The 21711-nt window shown below is 44.6% G+C and overlaps 1 protein-coding gene across 1 annotated transcript in view; it reads right to left on the reverse strand.

Annotated features, from left to right (window-relative positions):
- The window catches only part of ABCA13 (ATP binding cassette subfamily A member 13), a 578079-nt gene that overhangs the window by 262747 nt on the left and 293621 nt on the right, over window positions 1-21711 (reverse strand). The window contains exons 38-41 of the mRNA XM_053553839.1: window positions 21124-21342; window positions 11553-11749; window positions 5058-5215; window positions 3615-3845 (exon numbers count right to left, since the gene is read on the reverse strand). Of these exons, the coding sequence (XP_053409814.1) occupies window positions 3615-3845; window positions 5058-5215; window positions 11553-11749; window positions 21124-21342 (805 nt within the window). The remainder of the gene's footprint in view (window positions 1-3614; window positions 3846-5057; window positions 5216-11552; window positions 11750-21123; window positions 21343-21711) is intronic.

Below are 21711 nucleotides of genomic sequence, written 5' to 3' on the forward strand. Positions count from 1 at the left end.
TTCTGTAGGAACTACCAGGTGCACAGGCCTGAGCAAATGCAGGGCTGACGCCTTCTCACTCCTGTCAGCTTTTTGTTTTCATCTCAGATGTGACCGAAAACTCAGCCAGACCTGATGACGGGAGGGAGGGAGGCAGGTAAGAAAGGGGAAAAAAAGAAAAGAAAGAGAAAGAGAGGAAAGTGAGACATAAAGAGAAGGGAGCAGAGAGACAGGCAGGAAAGAAATTCCTAACAATACTCAACTATCTTTTTTTTTTTTTGCAGTTTTTGGCTGGGGCTGGGTTTGAACCCACCACCTCCGGTATATGGGGCCGGTGGCCTACTCCTTTGAGCCATAGGCACTGCCCTGAACTATGTTATTTTTATATCCCAAGGTTATGATAAGCCTTAAAAGACTATTTTTTAATTAAATCATAGCTGTGTACATTAATGCATGTATGGGGTACAATGTTTTTATATACAATTTGAAACCCAACAAACTGGTTAACATAGCCTTCACCACACTTTCTTCATTATTGTGTTAAGACATTTCTACTCTACACTTAGTAGATTTGACAGGTACCCTTGTAAAATGCACCCATTACCCCCCCCTCCACCCACTGCTTGGTCCTGCAAGCCGCGGTAATTAACTAAATCTTTTAAGAGCTAAGAATATGCCCAAACAAATCTTGCCTGTTTTTTTCTGTGATATTTAAATTTATAATATATTCAATCCAAACATACCACACAATTACACTTTTTATTAAAAAGTATTAAAAGAATCCCTGATGTGTCTTATTTTGCCACCAATATATAATATGCCACTCCCATAAAAGGAAAACCAGCTTGTCCTGCCACATATGTTTAATCGTAATTAAGCAAATATACACCTGTTGAGAATAAACACATTATTTGGTTGATAAGCGCACTTGGTCCAAACAACTTGAACAATATTTCCACAGGGTCTCCTCCCCTACTCTGAGAGTCCAGTGAGTTTATAAACATGTTCAGTTTAGTCATATATGATCCAAACAACTAGTTAACATCCTGGTAAACCTGGTGAAGAATTAGAGAGGAAAACTCTAATATAACAAGTCCATGCTTTTTTGATAACTTTTCCTTACAGGCCAAAAACAAATTATTTTATGTTTCCTCTTCAAGTGATCCAAGATAACAAAACAGCTTTCTGAAGGTGGTGCTCATTATGTGTGCAGGGAAACTGACTTACGCCGGTCGAGAGTTCCCAACTATACAAATTATTAGCTTATAGATTATTTGGACTTCTTATCTACATTTCAGAAGTTAGTGACAGGTGGTGTCTGACAGAGCTGCCTTTGAGTACAGTGTTTTGGTCAGGTACAAGCCTGCAAACCCAAATTCACAGAGAACTCTAAACCCATCCTGCCTTATGCAATCCAGGTAAGAAGAGGCTTAGGAAATTTCTTGTTCTGCATTAGCACAAGGAACACTACTATCTGACCAAAAATTCCCCAGAAAAAAGATGCCCTCTGGGGATCAGAAATCTGATTTCATTCCACTGTTACTCCAAAGCTATGGCAGCAATGTCTCAGGCCATGCCACTGCAGGTCAGAAAGATCACTGACATTTTAGACCAACCAGTCTGTTCCAGGCATTTAACCATTATTGTTAATCCTTAGAATAAGGACTGTGTAAATTGCTCTGAATTTTCCATTTTAAGGATCAAAAAACTGGCACCAGGCATAGTGGTGTGCACCTATAGTTTCAACTACTTGGGAGGCTGGGGCAGGAGGATTACTTGAACCCAGGAGTTCCAGGACAGCCTGGACAACAAAGTGAGATGCCCCTGTCTCTGAAAAAGAATTAATTAAAATAAAATAAAGATGAAAAATCTGAGGCTGACAGAGCTGAGTGATTTATTCAAGTTCCTAGACCTCAGGAAGAAGAAATATTCTAATTTAGAACTTCCTAGGGCACAGCTCAGATGCTTCCCATTGTAACAGGCCACTCCCAGAAGCCAGATGAATCTTGGGATGAGCCTGGCACATATTAAGAAAATATTTATTAAGCAACCACTAGAACCACCAAGTGCTCTGGACACTGAGGAAGGGAGGTGAGCAGAGAAGATACAAGCCCTTGCGGATCTTGGGTTGCGTGGAATGTCTGACAAGCTGGGGAAGAGGCATAAAGAGAGAGAACAGAGGGCAGCGGATGGTGAGGAGAATGGGACAGAGCTGGTGCTGAGGAGCCTGGGGTCTCCTGGGGAGGTGGAGCTCACGTCCAGACCTGCAAAAAATGACAGGGGCAGCCACTCTGCACTCTGCAGAAAAGAGCTCAGCTCCGCGGTGTGCACGTTAGGCTGTTTCTTATCTCTGTGCACCCCGACTTGCTCCATTGAAACGACGTGGTGGGAATGGATGCTCCCCCGCCTGATGGTCTATGGAATACAGAGCATCACCCACAGAAGCTTGGGCATGTCTGTAGAACTGGGTGGACCTCTAGAAAACCTAGATTCAAGTACAGCTCCACCGTCAGTGAACGTGGTGGTTTGAGGTAGAGAATTCAGCCCGTCTGAGCTTCAGCTTCCTCAACTTTAAAATAAGAATAATAAGTTATAGAGTTTTAGGTGAACAAATACATTCGATGGATGAAAGCATTTTGTAATATTATATTTCTCTAGTTTTATGATCTTTTATGATGATTTATTCCAGACAAAGGTTGTGATGGCTGCTGTCTACTTGGGATGACATTGATTTGTCACACGAAAGGTTGCTTTTCCTCTGGTGCCCCTAACCCCGAGATGTGCCCTCAGCCCAAAATTTATCCCAAAACACAACTGAATGAATGCTCAGAACTTGACTTTCTAAAAGTCATCGCATATTACTTCTCATGGTTATTTTTTAATATTGTTTCAGAAGCTAAATGTCAACTATTCATTAAAAACCTGATCAGGCACTATTACTATTTCTGAGTAATTTAGAGAAACTGGTCCAAAATTCTTCCCAGATTATTTTTTAATTTGTACCACTTGATTTTTTTTTTTTAAGAAATCTGAAGCACTTCATATTAGCAATAGAAATGTAAAATTCAAATTCAAATATGGCTCACACACAGAACCAACCTCAACCAACCCCGGACAAGGCTGGCCTTAGGTTGGACTGCAAAGCACCTACAGGAACTGCCTGATTCTGACTCCTGCTGGTCTTATCCTGCTCAGTCCCAGGCAGAGCAAAGGGGAGATTTGGGGATGGGAGCCCACCTGCCAGGAGTCAGCAGGGTGGACACGCTGCCCTTCTCACATCCTGCTCACCCAGCATGGGGACGGTGACTCCAGTACAACAGCCCACAGTGAAGAGGGTTCCATGTGGGGCACTAGGACCACCTGCTGTCCAACATTACAAAGTGTTCAGACAGGTAATGATCTTGGATTAAAGACATCTAAGTTCACAGATAGAAGAATGTTATTTTCCATAAAGAACAATAGTCACCTCCAGGGGGGTTAATTCAGTTACTGGATCCCACTGTGCCTGACACTGAGAAGAACTTGGACAAAGTAAACATGCACCACATTCTCCATCCTTTTACCCATATCTGTTCACTGAATATAGAACGGCCAAATGGGTAAGTGATAAAAGCATGCTCAGTACTCCTCAGTACCTCTTCCAGGGTGGTGTCTGAGATCCCATAGCCCGTCAGGTGCAGAGCATGTAGGTTCTGATCCAGGGCCTGGAGGAGCCCTTTGAAGCAGGCCTTGTCTGCATCCTGTGGAATGGTGTAGGTCAGCTCAGCCCCACTGCTGCCTTTGAGAAATGCTTGCGGAATGTAGTTCTGGATGAGGGATGTAACATGAGCTACGTCTTTTGGATCATGGACCTCCAAAACAGAAGGCTATTAAAAAAAAAAAAAAAAAAAAAACTGAAGAAGCAGTAAGGAATGTCGATTCAAATATATATCAATTGATTTCATGCAAATTATTTTGAAATTCCCCTTCACAGCTTAAATGAAACACCACATTTAAGCAATAGGCACTTCAACAATACATTGCATTCTTTTCTTTCTTTTTTAAAATATAAATCTATGGTGATAAACCAGGTGAGGCCACACCTGCATGCCCCACTTGGCTACTGGGCAGCTCTGGCTGTCTCATCTATTCATGCCCTCATGAAGTACCTCCTCCCCCTCTGCTGGTCCCCTTGGACAATCACGAAGGACTCTGGCCTAGCAATTGTACTATGGAGACAGGGCTGAGTCTTAAAAGGAAGACAAAGAGTCTCAGCTACAGAGGAAAACAGCTGTCTCAGAATGGTGAAGTATCACCCTGGATTAGAGAGGAAGCAAACAGGAATGTTGGCTCAGAGGTCAAGGGCAGACTTTATGAGGGCCACCAATCATCAAGAGTGGGAGGTGCCACTCCCACTCCAGTCCCAACTCGAGAGCCACCCTTTCTTGCCCCAGTTGACACGGGCAATGATAACTACAGATGTGCAGGTGTGCTGGTCCACCCCACTAGCCAGTCATTTTTCAACTGATGTACCAGGAGATGTTTTAGATATGCCACAAAAATTTTTAAAGGTCATTAATTAAATTATTTTTGAAAGAAGTTCAAAGCACAGTGAGTATATGTTTTTTATTCTTTTTTTGATCAACATAATTTAAGTGTGTTGTGAAAGTTTAATTATAGGTTCAAGAGTTCTGTGTGATAAAAAGGGTCGGAAAACACAACCTAGGCCCTCATCACTTTGTTTCTGCAGTAGGACAAAATTTTAGCCTCCCAAATGAAGTATCAGTGTCAGAAAGGTATGTCTAGAACACCTAAATAATGATACTTCCTGACCCAGACACTCACAGCAGCTCCTACGGTCAGATAATTCTTACCCTCCATGTGTTAATATTTCCTTCTGGTTATCAAAAATGCATCTTTGGGTTCCCAGAGGATAGCTCCCTTTGCTCAGACCTGGGGGCACTGACTTTGGCCTCTGGGCCGTTGTACGCAGAAGGCCTCTACTGAGATGTTATTATTGCCTAATTGCCACAATATGTTTCTTATCCCACAGAGAGCAGTGGGACTTCCCCAGGAAGCAAGGTGGCTACACTTCTCACCTGCTTGGTGAGGGTCAGGCTGAGCCCCTGGCCATATGCCTCCTTCACGCAGGAGGGGTGACCGCAGCACCTGAGCTGGCCCTGCTGGAGAACGGCCACGCGGTCACTTAGCAAGTCCGCTTCGTCCAGGTGGTGAGTTGTGAAGATGATTGTGCGACCTGGATCCAAATACAGGGCATATCAGGACTGGCATGACAAAGGCCACCCTCCCTCTCCTTGGAATGGTAAATGCAGGACATAAATTAAATTTCACCAATTTTTAGGTTGAAACAAATTGAAATAGGTCCTGTAGAAATGTTCAGCCAAGGACACTTTGCAATTTAGAGACCCTGAAATGCTTTTCTCTACAGTTGTTTCTACAAATCTTCCTTCCCCCTCCAGAGCCAAAGGGGGCACTTGACAGACGCTAAGGCGAAACCCAGAAACAAAGCAGAGTCCTTATGCGCAGCCACCTCATTCTTTAGGAATGACAGGCAGATCACTGGATGGATGCAGAGAAGAAATTTTAAAAAATAGAATAAAAGTGAGGTGGGCATCTGTCTTCTCTGATACTGAAGTCCTCCTCATTTCTCTTCAGATGACCATCTCTTCTGTACTTAGGGAGAAAGCATTACTCTACAGAAGGGCTATTGCATAGGAAAATCACAGCCCTGAGTTAAGACAGAAATTAATCATAAAAAAAGTAATGTCTGATGGGTGGCGCCTGTGGCTCAAGGAGTAGGGCACTGGCCCTGTATGCTGGAGGTGGCAGGTTCAAACCTGGCCCCGGCCAAGAAACTACAACAACAACAACAACAAAAAAGATGTCTGAGATGTAGCCATACAAATTCATTCATCAAATGTAATAGGATCAGAACATACACCGCCTCCCTGGGAAAGCCCACAGCAGTGGTGACCCACAGACAGCAAGTTGTGAGAGATGTGGGGAGCTGGGGCACAGGGGCAACTTGGGCCCTCCCTGGAGGAAGATGCCTCCGGGCCTCCATGCCCACTTTTTGCTGAAAGAAAGTGTTACACTCACGTGTCCTCTATGAATTCTAGCACTGTGTCAAGTTTCACAACCTTTGCTTGAGGAGAAAAAGCCTCCAATTTACCTTAGAAGAGCAAAGGCTGGAGAAGCTAAAAGCTATTTTGGTAAAGTTTACTTCAGTTATGTATAGAGAAGCTGTTACTGTTTTTAGCTTCCATATCCCCCCACTGGCTTACCCTGAACCCCATTCAACCTGTTCTATTTTATTGAATAGACATAAACATATAGATTGACTCTTATTGGAACAGCAAATTTTCAAAGACAGAAAGTTGAACATGTTTTTAATTCTACTCGGTTAAATATTTGAGGCCATGGATATGCTAATTACCTTGATTTGATCATTACATAAGGGATGCATCAAAAAATCACACTCCATAAATACATGCACTTCGTATGTGGCAATAAAAACAAAATACAGGTAAAAATAATGATACCAACAGAGGACAGGAATTAAGACTAGAAGTTTTAATTCATTAAAAAAAGAAAGATGACTCTAGAAAGAAACCATAAAATGACCCAAAAGCAACAGAGATTGGAGGTACACAGTAACAAATTCACAGCACAGATGTGTCTCCAAGAGAAAGGCCAAGTTCTTGGAGACTAAGAAAATGTGTTCAAGCCCTAATTTGGTATAAAAGGAAGTTTAGAGACTTTGGTAAGAGCTACCATGAAATTCAGATAATAAATTTCCATACATTGAAGTAGTCTAAAAATAAAAGTTAACTGGAAGCTAATTAACCAAAAGAAAAGCAGAGTAGAATGGTGGTTACCAAGAGCTAAGGGGTAGTAGAGGCGGGCGTGGGATGGGGCATGGGAGATGTTGTTAACCGAAGTTTCAGATATACAAAATGAGTATATGCAAGTGATGGGCTGTACTTGAGAATCGCTACGAGATTAGATCTCGTGTGCTCTTACCACACACGCCAAAAGAAAGGATAAGTGTGTGAGATGATAGACATGTTAATTAGTTTGCTTTAATCATTCCACAGTGTATATATGTATTTGTCCCTCACTATCCCTGGGACATTCATTTCAGTACATGCACCACTTTCATCTATTTTAACAATAATAATGATAACCTGTCACCGATTTTGCACCCACATAGCAGAATCAGACTTTTCTACATAATGGCAAGTATTTGCATACAACCTACGCACAATCTAGATCCTCCCTTGTACTTCAAATCACTTCTAGATTACTTATAATATCTAACACAATGTCAATGCTGTGTAAATACTTGTTAGCCTATATTGTTTTTATTGGTATTATTTGTTATTGCTATATTGTTATTTCTTATTGTTTTTTAGTTCGCTAAATATTTTCCATGCAAGCTTGCTTGCATCCACAGATGCACAACTTATGGACACAGAGGGCCGACCGTGTATTAAAGCATTACTCTGTACACCATAAATATATAAAATTTTTATCTGTCAATTGTACCTTAAAGAAGCTGGTAAATTAAAAAAAAAAAATGAATGCTCAAAGAATTTAGGTTAAACTCACAGACTTTGATCCATGATATTTTCTTAGTAAATGCTAAAGAAGCTCAAGACATATCCTAAAATGCAGCCGGGACCCCTCTTAGGAGCCTTCCAGGCCCCCTCGAGCATGGAAATAAAGGGAAAGTCTTCAATTACTTCAAGGGAAATTCTAGGTGCTTAACTGGCCTTGAATAGAGAATGAGCAACCTGATACAGAAGGTAATAATGACTTCAAACTATAGTCCCCACGCAAGTCAGAGTCACAAGGAAGGGTTCCCTGCAGAAACTAAAAGATAACACTTTGACACATGTTTCTGAAACATATATAGGTTTTTGGAAACCTGCACCCTCAACAGATGAAAAACACCAACTGTGACCACTGCTGTGAGGGAAGTGAGGACGGAACTCTCAACTGCTGTTCTTTGCTCTAAGTGTCTTCCTGAGGGTCCTGGAGTCACACCCTCAGGCCAAGCATTCCCGTTCCTTTCCACTGACCCCAAGTTGGCAGATAACTGCTTCCATACCCAATTCTCTGACCCCATCTATGTCCCATAAGCCCTCGCTTCAAACGATCCTTCCTCTGGGGGTCAAACGAATGTATAACCTCCATGTATTGCCTTGCAATTTTGCTGTACCTTCAGCTTTCCCGAAATGTTCTGCCTGCCTTTAAAACCCTTGCTAGTAATCCTTCAAGGAGTTTGGGTCTTCAGCGTAGCTGCCTGTCCCCTCTGCTTGGTGTCCTGCAGTAAGCGCCTTCCTTTCTATCACAGCAGACTGCAATGTCAGTGTTTGGCCTTGCTGCTCTGGGCAACGGGACCCAAGCTGGGTTCAGGAAAAGTCCCATAACTTAAAAAGCAGTATTACTCTATTTTCCCCAAGATACCGTCTCTCTCTGATTAATGTGTTCTACCTCCTTTCCTCTAAAACTTGCACTTCCCACATTCAAATCTCTCAATTATTTTTACATTAATAATGATAACCTGTCATTGATTATGCACCCACACACTGAGCCATGAACTTTCACATACAGTGCATTCTCCCAAAAGTCTGCAAGATGGTACAACTATCTCCATTTGCAAACGAGAACACTGCATCCCAGGAGAATGTGATAATTACTCCCAGGTCTCGCAGGGAGCACAGAGCTCGTAGGTGACCCTTACAGATGTTGAGTGGTGATGTGCCGGTTTCCCGTGATTGATACAGAGCTCCCCTTTTCCAGACTGGACAGGGACCTCCATTTTCTAGGCCTCAACAAACAGACTTTTTTCCAAATTCTACTCTTCACATGCAAGCAGGATCAGAGAAAAGCAGTTTCTAATTTTCGAGACCAAGGACCTGCCACAGACAGAAATTCTAGCAACAGTATCCTTTGCTTTCTTATTAATTTTTTCTCTGGGAGGCACAGGAGTCCTCATACCAGAGCTGATCAAGAGTTCACACGCTACATCACAAAGCAAGAAACACACAGAATTCCAGGTAGACTGAGCCCCAGTGCCCTGGTGCTCCAACAGAAGATTGCTTTCCACTCAGCAGGGAACATTTGTTTTTGCCCAGTCCTTAGATCTATTTCACAGAGCTGTATCAGTTACCTGGAGGTCTGAGACTGCTTTCAGAAATAAATATACATTTTGATTCTTGAAAACATATTTTTTTCCAGTACCACCTATCTAATCACTTATATCCTATTGATTTTGAGCTTCAATCAGCACAGGGATGATTCCAAAGGAGCCCTCCAGAGACAAAAAGCATTGCCAGGCAATGGAGAAGATAGGAAAATATTTGTAACAACTGAAACTGAACACAGCTGTCTGTTTCTGACACTTGTATTGTATCTGGTTCTCTGCCCAAAGTAACCTTTATGCTGATTACTCAACTGTTATGCTGGACTTTTAAGACTCCATCTCTGATTTTCCAAACACATGAGAGCAGGGGGCTTGCAGTGTCCACTGTACCCTGCAGCTCACGTGTGTGGAGACAGTGTAATCTATTTCTCCATCTCCCATTCATCTTCTTCATCAGCCCTCAGCAGGCAAATTATTTCATCCAGTTTGGTTTCATCTAAAAATTTAATCACTCCCTTCAAATGGCCCTTCTATGCTCTCCCCAAAGGGGGCTTAGGTAAATGGAGCAAGGAGGCTTGGTGGTCGCATGGCAATGGGGAAAGGTTAGGCTCATTGGGTGCAACGTGGTCAACCTCCTGTGGTGTCCGAGTAATGACTGGGACCACCCGCGACTGTTGCCCCCTCCACTTTAGCATTTGTAGTGGGGTCAGTCAGAGCATAATGCTCCCGGGCTGTGCTCCCGACAGACCGCGGACTCTCTGCCCTGGCTTCCAGCTAGCCAGTTTCAGGGGCCCCCTGTTCTTCCGTGGCAGCATCCCTAGCAGAGCCTGTCTCCCTCTGAGTGTCGAAGCTCAGGGCCTCCTGTGTCCCAGCTTTCTGCTCAGCCTCATGAACTCTGCTGTGACTGCACCAGGGCTGAGGAGCCATCACTATCAACAAAACCCTCCTTTTACCCAGAATGGAAGAAAGGCCACATCTGTTTGCTTAAGTTTCCCGCTTTCTTCTCTGACTACTCCTTCCATAATTCCTCTAAAATTGTACAGTAGAAAGGAACAGGATCATTCTTTGGTGCTTCTTTGATGCTCCCTTTGTATTATCCTCCCTTCTGGGCCTAGACTATGGCTAAGCTTTAAGAGAGAATTTGATGATCTGCAGCTTCTCAGCTCAGCCCTCTGCATGCTAAGGAATTGGAGGGGCTCTTTCTTCCATCACAAATCCTAATCTCTCCCCAGGGAGGTGGAGGCAGAGTGGAGGTGAAGGTCAAGTCAGAAGCTCTTTTGTGCAAAAAAGCAAAAGGAAAATGCAAAACAATGTTTTACAAGATTCCGTACTAATCCTGTCACTGACACCTGTATACTTGTTTACCAGCACTGAGAGGTGTTTCTTTGTAAATGAGAGTGTTTTTATACAAAGTACATATAGCAACACGCCCCGGCTGTCAGGAGTGCAGAAAGAATCAGAAGTTAGAAATTAGTAACTGCTCATCAAATGCCCTCAGTGGGAAGTAAGCCATAGTAGAGGTGAGAAATACAGACCCGAGTCCCAAGTTCCACCCACCTTTGGTGCAGTGAACTGTCTCGGTAGCCATGAGCTGTCAGAAAAAGGAAACTCTGAAAGAAAAAGTGTTTAGAGTGGCCCGAGATGGCTGCAGCTTAGACACACAGGTCGTAGAGACTGGGCCTGTGAACCAAAGCTGAACTCTCCTGAAGTCTGTCAAAACCTTCAATGGCGCATGCTGATCGTCAGCTTCTGTATCCCACAGAGCACACAGGCAGGATGGAAGCAGCCATCGCCCTTGACCTACATCACCTACATGCTCATAACTCTTTACCTCGTGTCCACTCACTGCACACGTGTTTATCCTACACACATACCCCTGAGCACTGCTCAGAGCTGTAAGAACACACCCTTTGCTCCACCATCCGCATCTATCATCCTTCATCTAAGAGAACCTGTTTCTGGGCTGCAGTCCTCAACCTGGGTTCACAATAAAATTAACTTTGATTGTCTTAAGTCCACAAGACCTATTATTTCAAATTTTAGTCCACAGAGTAAATTATATGCCCATTGGTCTGTGCCTCAGTTTCCTCATCCAAGAAAAGAAGGCCTTGTCCTAAATGATCACTAGGCTGCTGCTTCTAAGAATCTACACTTGAGATGAATGCGGTTTTGACACTCATCATAATACGTGTGGATCATGTCATTGCTGGTACCGTGTTAAGGGGTTAAACACAAAGTACATAATTCTGAACCCTACAGAGATATTATCTGATAAATCTATCTCTATAAACTCTTACACGTTTTTCTGAAAAGGATAACATGTCTTCGTTGGGCTATGACTTGGTTCTACACGGACACTAACGATCCTTTTCCTGGGCCTCAGTACTGTAGACAGAGAAAGAAGAAGAGGCCTAGCTCCTACCTTCTCGGTACTTGAGCAGAATGTCCCAGAGACTGCAGCGGGAGCAAGGGTCCACCCCACTGGTGGGTTCATCCAGAACCACGGTCCTTGACGTGCCCAGGAAAGCGATGCCTATGGACAGCTTCCTCTTCATGCCTCCAGACAGCGCTCTGGTCTGCTTGTGCTGATGCTGGGTCAAGTCCACATCCTGAAGAGTTCTGAAAGAAGAAGGCAGGCCTTTGCTTTGAATTTCACTCCATAAATAATGACTTAACAGCGGCTGAGATCTTTATAAATCACGGATCCATCAAGGACGCACGTGAGTGTCAACAGTGGCACTGCCCTTCTCAAGGCCTAGATGGGACCACACCAGTGGACTAAATGTGAGGCCACTCAGTAGACCTGCCATGTGTTGTGCTTGGAAATACTTGAGTGTCTCTTCTCTCGGAGAAGCACTTCCTTATCTCAGTTATACTGCCTGCCAAGGAGAACCCTGTCCCCTAACCAGTATGGAGACTGGCGGAATGGCTGAGCACCAGTGCAGTCAGAAGCAGCAAGACCAACCCCACCCACCAGAGAACCCTTAACTCACTAGCCCACCATGCACTAAATTTGAATTCCCCACCTTCCTGACTAATTGGGAAGTTTCAGGGAAATGCCACGTGCAAAGTATATAAATTATCAGTTGCCATTAATGCCATGAATAAGTTTCTTATTCTCTCACGTGGGCCTTGTAGTTCCAGACCTTGGATGCCAGGCACACCATTCTCCCTGTGTGACTCTTTGCTCACCTTTTGTGGGTCCATTCTCTTTTTCTCACAAATACCTTGCCCTCCCCGCCTTGCTTTGTCAACACCACCTGAATACTTGCCACTCCCCATCACTTACTTAAATCTTCCTCATTGTTAAAGACCTGGTTTAAATGAAGCCTTTCTGAAGCTTTCCCATGACCATTCGGACCACAGTGCAGTCCTCCCCCGAACTACAGACGTGCTCATAACTCCCCGATGGCCATGACTAAAAGTGTCACTCTGCTGTCAGGGCCAGAAAGCTAGGCAGGCAGAGGAGGATGAGACTGGTTCTATATGGTTGAGTTTCAAGAACATTTGGGTCATAGAAGACTCCAGAATCTTAAGCAAAGAGTAGAGCGGATCCCATTGTTTGGCTGTAAATTGTTCACGCCTGTTTCATTATATATATACTTTCTGTTCTGGTTCAGAAAGAGCTCAAGCCAGGTTCTCAGGGCCTAGTGCACAAGCTATGCGCTAAATGTCTCATCTGAGTCTTACAGTGCTTTTTTCTGCTGGTTAAATCTCAACCGAGATTCATAGAAGTAATCTATGCCACTGCTTTTCAGGTATTCCCGTTATTGGTAACATCCAGCTGCAAGGAGGAAGATGGATGTTTCGATTTCAGCAGATGACTGCTTGACCCTACAGTCTACCAACACCTTCCCACCTGGGTGATCCAGATACCGCAAAGGAAGTGAATGGATTGTGCCCCATTTTTAAACACATTAACCAGTGGTCAGTCAATGGAGAAGACAAATAGACAAGAAAACAAGTCAGTAAGATGTCAGACTTTCTCAAAGATGAATGCTCTGGCATAGCTTGAGTAGTAGGCACTGAGAACCTGGCTTGAGCTCTTTCTGGACTAGGACAGAAAGTATATATATAATGAAAAAGGCATGAACAATTTACAGGCAAACAATGGGATCCACTCTATTCTTTGCTTAAGATTCTGGAGACTTCTAGGACCCAAATGAATGCATCAGTGTTAACCCAAAGCTCCTCCTTTCTGTTTCTTCTATCAGCCCCTTTCTGGTGGCCTGACGGCACTGCCTCGTTGTACTTCCTGACCACACTGGAAGCTCACCGCCTCTTCACAGCCCCCACATTGTGCATCAGGAGTGATTTTGGCCCCGTGCCTCCTGGTGCCCACCTGCACTTTCCCTACACAGGCGCCAGACACAGAGTAAGCAAAAGGTACCCTGCTCTCCAGGCGAATTTGTTCAGAGAGGCTGAGGCTTGCTTCCTGTGTGCACCTGGCTGGCAGGAAACCGACCAGTGTGTTTCACTCTGCACTTGTGCTTCTGTTTCTGGTAGAAACCCATTTTTTCTGATGCATTTTAAACTTTAACGTATTTTCTGGCAAAATTTTCCCCTTATTTTGTTTTTTATTTTTTTAATTCCCAAGGGCGTGATGAGTGATGATGGGGTGGAGGTAGTGAGAAAAAGTCTATTCCATGCATGTGTATTTTCTAAATTCTTGCAAGATTGAACAAAGGGCTCAAAAGCATCCTAGGTGCTGGGCACAGAGTGGTGGTATATGGGGGAGGGAAGAGTCAAAGGGTAGCAAAGCACAGATCCTTCTCCAAGACACAGATACGTGTGGAGAAATCACATTTACATACCCAGTGAGAACACACTGAGATACATGTTACAGCAGAAACATAAACAAAATGCCCCTGGCCAGAATCCCAGAAGACTCTCTCTTAGGAAGGTCCACTCTGCTGGTTTCTGGACACAGTTCAGATGCTTAGATCGAACTTAAAAATTAAAGAAGACAGCAATTTACAAACACTAACCAGATTTTTTTCCTGGTGAATTTTCTAATTATTGACAGGTGGCATACAAAAAACAAAACAATTTTTGCAGTTAAATTTCTGAATTTTCTCCTCAAAAGGGTTGAGAACATTGGGTAAGCAGCAGGAGGAGAAGGAAACTTCTCATATTAAGTCTCAATTACACACCAGAGAATGTGTTTTAGATACTGCTCTTCAATCATCCATTCATTTATTTAAGAAATGATTATTGAACCCCCACTACTCATGGCACCTGCCACCTGCTAGGGCTAGAAAAATAAATCAAATCTTGTTTCTGATTTAAGAAACTCAGAGTCTAGTGGGAAAGGCAGACAAGAAACTATAACAACATATGATAAAGTTAATGGTAAACTCCCAGATGCTATGGGGATTTTCTCCAACTCCAGAGAGAAGAGAAAGAAGTCATCCAGATGAGTGGTGGGGGGTGGTGACATGGAGACACTTGAAGTATGTGTCCCAAAAAAGGAGGAAAAGCATTTTCTTGGACTTTGGGGAGAAAGAATGGCACATGCAAAGAACAACAACAAAATGTGTCCTTGAAGTACAAAGGAAGCTGTCTAATGACCTCGGGTAAGACAGGACAGATGGGCTTAAACAAGAACACACCCCTTTCATAAATCTATCGGCTCTTTCTTTCATGAGGTCTATACATGACTCTTTGCATCTCACTGTGACCTTCAGTCTACAAATCCCTACCTCCCAGGAGAGCCCCAGCCCCGCACGTCAGCTCAACAGAGCACATCATCACGGCCCTCGCTGTTGCTACCATCCACCTACTCCTGAATCTGTGCTTGTGTGCTGGCCTTTTCTCCAGTCCTCTTACCTTTACTCCTGGAGATTTCAATACAGCACATCCTCCTTTCATCCCCACTGATCTCACTCACAACCACAACTCTTCCAGAGTCTGGATCCCATACAGCCTCTTCCGACCACTAGCTGATCCTAGCTTCCAGCAATCACTTAACTACACAAAACCTAGTTTTTCCCTGGCCATCACCACCTTGAGGTCCTTCTCCCTTTTTCTCTGAGTTTAAAGACCATGGTCATTATTACAATTATTTCTTTGCACACACTCATGACCCTGAAAAACGAGGAAGTTGAATAGAAACACCCACACTCTCTGTTCTGCCTCCTGTTACCATAACTGAGCCTGCTGTGCTCTCGGGTCAAGAGAGTCCATCCCTTTCCTCCTGTCTAGACCCCTTTGCCTGTCCTGTCCTGCACCATGTTCCAGCAAACCACCTGCTCTCTAGCTCACTCCAATCCTCTGTGTACAAAGACTCTTCTTGGTTTCTATCTTGGAAGCATTTGTCTTTTGGACTCACTTTTCCTTCTTGATGTCATCCCACTTATTTGCTCCCCTTGGTAGAAAAACTCCTAGGAGGACATGCTATTGCTATCTCTGCTTCCATTTTCTCATTAACTGACTCCAGTCCCATGACACCACCAGAATTGCTGTCCTGGAAGCCACCAGAGACCTCCACATACTGTGCCCAAGGGTCATTTTCTCAGACTTCATTTTTCTTGCCCCTCATTTGATGTGCTGATCTCTCCCTCATCCTTAGTAGACTTGGTTTCACTCCCTCATCTTCCTCCTTCCCTACTGGTTTTTCTTTCTTGCCTGCTGGGCTGGTCCATCCTTATCTTTTCGTACCCTTCCTGTTGGATCATCCAGGGCTCAATCCTTTGCCCTCTCTTCTCCCCTCCCCACACTTAAGCCCTCAATGATCTCACTACCATCAAACAGATCTTCCTCCAACCTGAGTTCCCTAGTGTGCGCCGGAATTCTACATGGTAAGGTCAGCTGCATAATAACATCACATTGACTTAAAGGTCCCACAGAGTTCCCCTCTTGACTACACTTATCTTCCCTAGGCTAAATTAAGGGCAAAAAAAGTAGTGATTGATGCTGACAAATGTTTACTATAAAGATTCTACTAGGGAGGCCACCTCCCTCAGACTTCCATTTTAATGAAGCCGCACACGGAGGAAACCAAGTGGTGCTACAGGAGACTAATAAGCATCGAGTGGGACACAGATCAGGTGTTTTCAGTTTTCTCTCCCTCTAAGTGAGAGTGACTGTCCAAAAACATGATCTCATTCTGATTGCTTTCGTGCACAGTGGCCTTGTTGCTAGGGGACATGCTGTGAACCAATAATCATTAAGGTTGCCAGGCACCGAAATAAGATGAAGCCTGTGTTACATTGTTAAGACGCTGGAGTGAAGCCCCCAGTCACAATCACAATAGAGTTCACTGTGGTCCAGGGATTTTAATTTAAAATTAAAATAGGTGACCTGCAACTTTTTTTAGGATACATTATATTGCACATAGCCAATTTGCTATCTAATACTGTCTACTCCAGATAACATTTAGCCATTTCTCATCATGTGCCCACTCAACTTCAAGATAGGTTTAAACAGCACCAAGTGAGCATCTTCCTGTATATCCAAGTGTCTGCATCATCAATATTATTACGATTACCAGACACTTTCTGAAGACAGCGAGTCATGAGAACTAGCTCACCTTGCAGTAGTAGAGAATGCCCCCTTGATATGACAACAAGAAGAACTCTGAGAGAGAGGGTAACTACTGAAATCAATCTGTGGTGCCATCCACCACTTTACACAATGGACTCTGTCTCTTGAGGGTTTCTCCCCTCAATCCGGGCTTAGTTTGCATGTGACTCCCATAGTGTGGGCATCTACCCAGAGAGAGATTTGAGAGACCTACACATGCACTTGCCCCTTAGCTGGTCTCTGAACGTAGTCATGTATTCTGACTTGAGAGTGTCTGAACAAATACTGATCCCTTCCAAGTGTGGGGAGTGAGCCCGCACAGTGCAGTGGTGCCTTTCTGCAGAAGCTGTTTGTCATCTTCCCATGCTGCTCTCCACTGAAAAACTCTAGGGGGTGACCTGAGTGTGGTTTTTCCCTGATGCTCATGTTCAGCTCTTTACCTCTGAGGAGCATGTGCCTCACCATATTCTTGTTTTCTAATCTCCACCAGCAGAACCTCCCTAATATCACCTAACTTTGCCCCTCCATGATCCTGTGTATGCAATTAGCTCCATCTTCACCTGAAGACGACCTTCTTCAGGTGAGACTCCTTAAGGGGCAGATTCTCAGAGGCATGTTCCACAGCATCCAGGCTGCTTTATCTCCACGTTCCTCGCTGTGGCCCACCCAAAGTGCCTCCCAGGGCTCAGCACATTTTTAAACTAACTGCCGCCATCTATATTGCCTAGACTCAGGGAGAGCAACTCACAAGTCACTTTCACTTCTCACCCTTGAAATGAGCTGATGGGCATCCACACTGTGGTCAGGGCAAGGACACTAGATATGTGCCAGAGGCCCCTGAGGCCTCCCTCTGAGGCCTCCATCCCAGGGTGCTACAGCAGCCAGCACAAAGGAAAAGGAGGATAGTGGACTTCACATCTGAGCGACCTGGGTCAGACCCTGGCTTCCCTGCATGAGCTGTGTGGCCCCATTTCCTTGACTATCAGCCCTTCCTGTGTGACTTGGGAAAGACACTTGCATGACACCACCCATGTCCGGTGCCTGGCATATAACCACAGTAGCACCCAGTACAAAAATAAAGTGTTAACAAACTGAAGTCCTCATTTATACAATGCAGGTAGCCAGCCACAGAGGTGAGTCTAGAAGCAGAAAGCCCCTTCTGAGCCATCTGATGAAGGTCACAGGGGGCTCATTTCTTCCCTAGCCCACATGTGTCACACAATGTTCCAGGGCCACAGTGGGAGGAGGCTGGTCCCTGATGGGTCTCAGGATTTCTCAGCACACCAAGAAAACAGAGGCCCCACGAGAAGGTAAGGCAAGAGCATTTACTGTTGTTTAAGTGCAAGTGGATCATCATAAAGACTTCGGCCTCATCATTTTCATGTTGAGTAGGCTGAGGAGGAAGATGGTCTTGCTGTCTCAGAGGTGGGTGAGGTAGAAGAGGTGGAGGATGTGGAAGTAGAGGCAAGAGAGTTGTGCACACTTGGCATAACTTACATTGAAAAAAATCTGCACATAAGTAGACCTGAAGTGTTCAGATCTGTGTTGTTAAGGGTCACTTATATTTTGAGAAACATTCTATTTGCCCAAACCAAAAATTGGAGAATTGTCATGATGCCCCCGCTTGTTCCTTTCCTTCTGTGGACCTCTTCTAGCCCAATGTGGGCTTGCTCCAGCTTACCCTGTCCTCCACCTGCCCTAGAAAGAACATCTGACCTGCCAGTTAAGTGGCCATCTACCAGGTCCCTCAATGGACTCTCTCCAGGACCCCCATGGTGAAGAGAGATAAATTTCTGTTGCTACATGGACCCATACTGTAGTACTTGGTTATGGCAGCCCTCTCAAACTGACACATTGTTGACCATAGATTGAATAAATAAAATACATGAAATGAATGAATGAGGAACAGCAGGATAAAGACTGGAAAGTTGGGATGAGAAAAGAGGGAGAAGTCCTTTGCATCTCCAACCTAAAGTAGTGAGCATCATCCTATAGACAATGAGCCGACATAGGAAAATATCATGATTCATTCCTTCCATTGTTCTACTCAAAGAACATTTTTATACTGTAGTAAACCAAATAGACAACATTCTCACGCTCAAGGGTGTATAATTGGTAGGAAGGAACAGAAGACAAATACAAATAGGATGTTATGTGGTGACAAATGTGAAGGGGAAAATAAAACCAAGGTATGGGAAATGGAGAGGACTCACAAGGGCCAGAGGAAGGCAGTGCTGTCTAGTCGGGATGCTCAGAAGGTCTTCTCTGATAAAATGTTTGGGAAGAGTCCCAGCACAGTGAGGCAGTGGCACACCAAGCTGAGGGTGGCGCCAGAGCAGGCGAGGCAGAGAGAGCAGCAACTGCAAAGGCCGTGAGGCCAGGCCCCTGCTTTGTGTGTCTAGTGGCTGGCACAGTGCAGTGAAGGCAGAGAGGGACGGGAAGTGAAGCAAGAAGGGGTGGCAGGGCCGTGTAATTTGCTGCCTAAAGGAGGAGGAGGGGACGCTAATAATAAATCTGGGAAAATAGGCACAAGAACATAAATCACATTATTATAGGCCACCATAACCTTTGGATTTCATTCTGGGTGTGGTGGAGAGTCTTTGAATGGTGATGGGCAGAGAAGGCCCAGCGTCTGGGCACATTTCTAATGAGCACTGGCTGCCATGTGGAGAATAAGCTGGGTCAGGGAACAGGAAGTCTGTGGAGACCTGGCTGAAAGTGGGGGGCACTTAGGAGGCTACAACAGTGGTTTAGCAAGAGCAGGGGGTGGGCTGGGGTGACAGGGAATATAAGCCTTTCAGAGGTGAGCAGAAGGAATTGCAGGCACGGGAGGAAAAGCCTGCGGCAGGCAGAAAGGCCAGCTGCAGCCCTGCCGTCCCACCTCTCTGTGCACAAAGAAGGCATGACCACACTGCTGGAGACGGAGACGCCAACGCCCAAGGACAGACAAGCGGAGCAGATGGAAGGATGGACAGGCACGTCCTCACTGCAAAGGCCTCTCTTGATTTCCAATAAATAACGTCACCAGAGGTACATAAAATATGTAATAATCTGAAGAATCATTCCTCTTTTTCTGAGTATTCTAGTGCTAGAAACATCAAGATAGAATTCTACCACCCGGAAGCACATACCTGAAAAAGTGATAAAGAAGTAAAGTCACACAGAACAAAATAATATACACCCTAACTTCATTAAATAGAAATTATAAATATATTTTTAAATGTAAAACTTGCAAAGTTGTTGCAAAATAGTGACAATGTCTAAGAGTTCATTAACTTCTTTTCTTCTCAGGTGTGCGCAGTGACTCAACATTTATACGTACATACGCTGCACGCTCATGCCCTGGCTGACGTTCTGCTTTGCAAAATCTGTCCATTGGGATTGACAAGGATACAGTCACAGCTCCAGGGGACCAGAGCCATATCCTCCTGAGGGGGCAGAGCACAGCAAAGGACACATATCCTGCCCATTTAACCACCACTGTCTCCTGAATCGAGGGCCCCACCACTGGATTAGTGCTTCCTCTCTCAGCTGCTTTCTGTGACTCTCACTGCTCACTTTCCCCCTCTAATCTATCCTTCCAAGGTCAAATAACACATTGTTCTCTACCAGGAATAACCGTCTGTCCCTTCTCCTCCAATAAGCCTCTATCAGCCCTGAGAGATTGGAGAGTCTTCCTTTTGCTTTGCTGCCGTCCTGGATGCCTGCTTCCTTTCCTCCTTTCTCTGCCCATACACGGTCTCTCCCCGGCATCTTCTTTTTGCTGTTTCATTTCAGTGGAGGGCTCAGCCTTCTGTGTGGGCCCACCAAAATCCTACCCAATCTTCCTAACCCTTCCTGGACTGCTTCACTTCCTTCTGCCTTGTACAACCAGCTGGTCAGCATGACCTAATTCTTTCAACTTTGAATAGTCTTCGAATCCAGCCCTTTCTGGCCCACAACTCCACTGACACAGTCACTAATCAGGCTGTTGTCACCTTTGTGTGCAGTGGCCACTCCGTGTCCTGTCCCACGCATGGCTACAATGCTAAGGTATAGCAAGAGATGGCTATCCTGCAGATCTCGGGCTCAGCACAACCCCAGCTCATGAATGCCTGCTTACACAGAAAGGTTCAAACTCCTTCACCTGACCAGTAAGGTTCTGACAAACAGGTTCCCTGCCTGCCTTAGCATTCTTATAATTTCAAGACACTCAGATGAACCCTTTGTTTCAGGCACACAAACTTCCACCAACAACCTGTGAGATGTGTTTGCTCATCTCTTCCCCACTCCAAAGACAGATCAAATAAAATTTAATGTCTTTCCTGCAAAGACTTCTCTGGCATTCCCCATGTTGGTGCTATGTCATAATTCCAGACTTAACATTCTAATAAATGTAGACAGAAATGATTTTTTAAAGTGTCTCTTTCTATCATCTTCATTCACACAATGGGCAGAAACAGGAGGAGCAAGGAGATCATTTTACTAACTTATTGACTTGCTGGTACAGCTCTTTCTTGGTCCACTGAGGTGCCTTTATGGAAGCGAAGAGCAGCAGATGTTCCCGGACAGTGAGGCTGTCCAACAAGATGTCCTGCTGTGGACACACCCCCAGCTCCCTTCTGATGCTCGACAAGTCTGTCTGCAGGTTCATGCCATTGATGGTGATAGTTCCAGAAGTGGGAGGGTAGAGCCCCGTCAACATGGATCTGCCAGAGGAAATACATCAGTGCTGGGACACAAGTTGCTGATGCTCTGGACCTCAGTAGCTCAGTTGGCTCCAGGGAAACGCACACATCCTGCCCAGAGCACATGCCTTCTGTTAACCTGTTTCCTACAGAACTTAAAAGTTGTGAGGAGCTTAATGGGAATTTTGATTTGTTAGTCTTGGAAATGTGAGCCTGCAATAACGTCTGTACTCCCACATGATGTACAGACGCTCCTTGACTTATGATCAAGTTACGTCCTGATATTCCCTTTATAAGTTGAAAATACTATAGATTGAAAATGTATTTAGTACACCTAACCTTCTAAACATCATAGTTTCGCCTACGTTAAACATGTTCGGAAATTTACAT

This window comes from Nycticebus coucang, chromosome 11 (assembly GCF_027406575.1).
Source record: "Nycticebus coucang isolate mNycCou1 chromosome 11, mNycCou1.pri, whole genome shotgun sequence".
In the NCBI taxonomy this organism is placed as follows: Eukaryota; Metazoa; Chordata; class Mammalia; order Primates; family Lorisidae; genus Nycticebus; species Nycticebus coucang.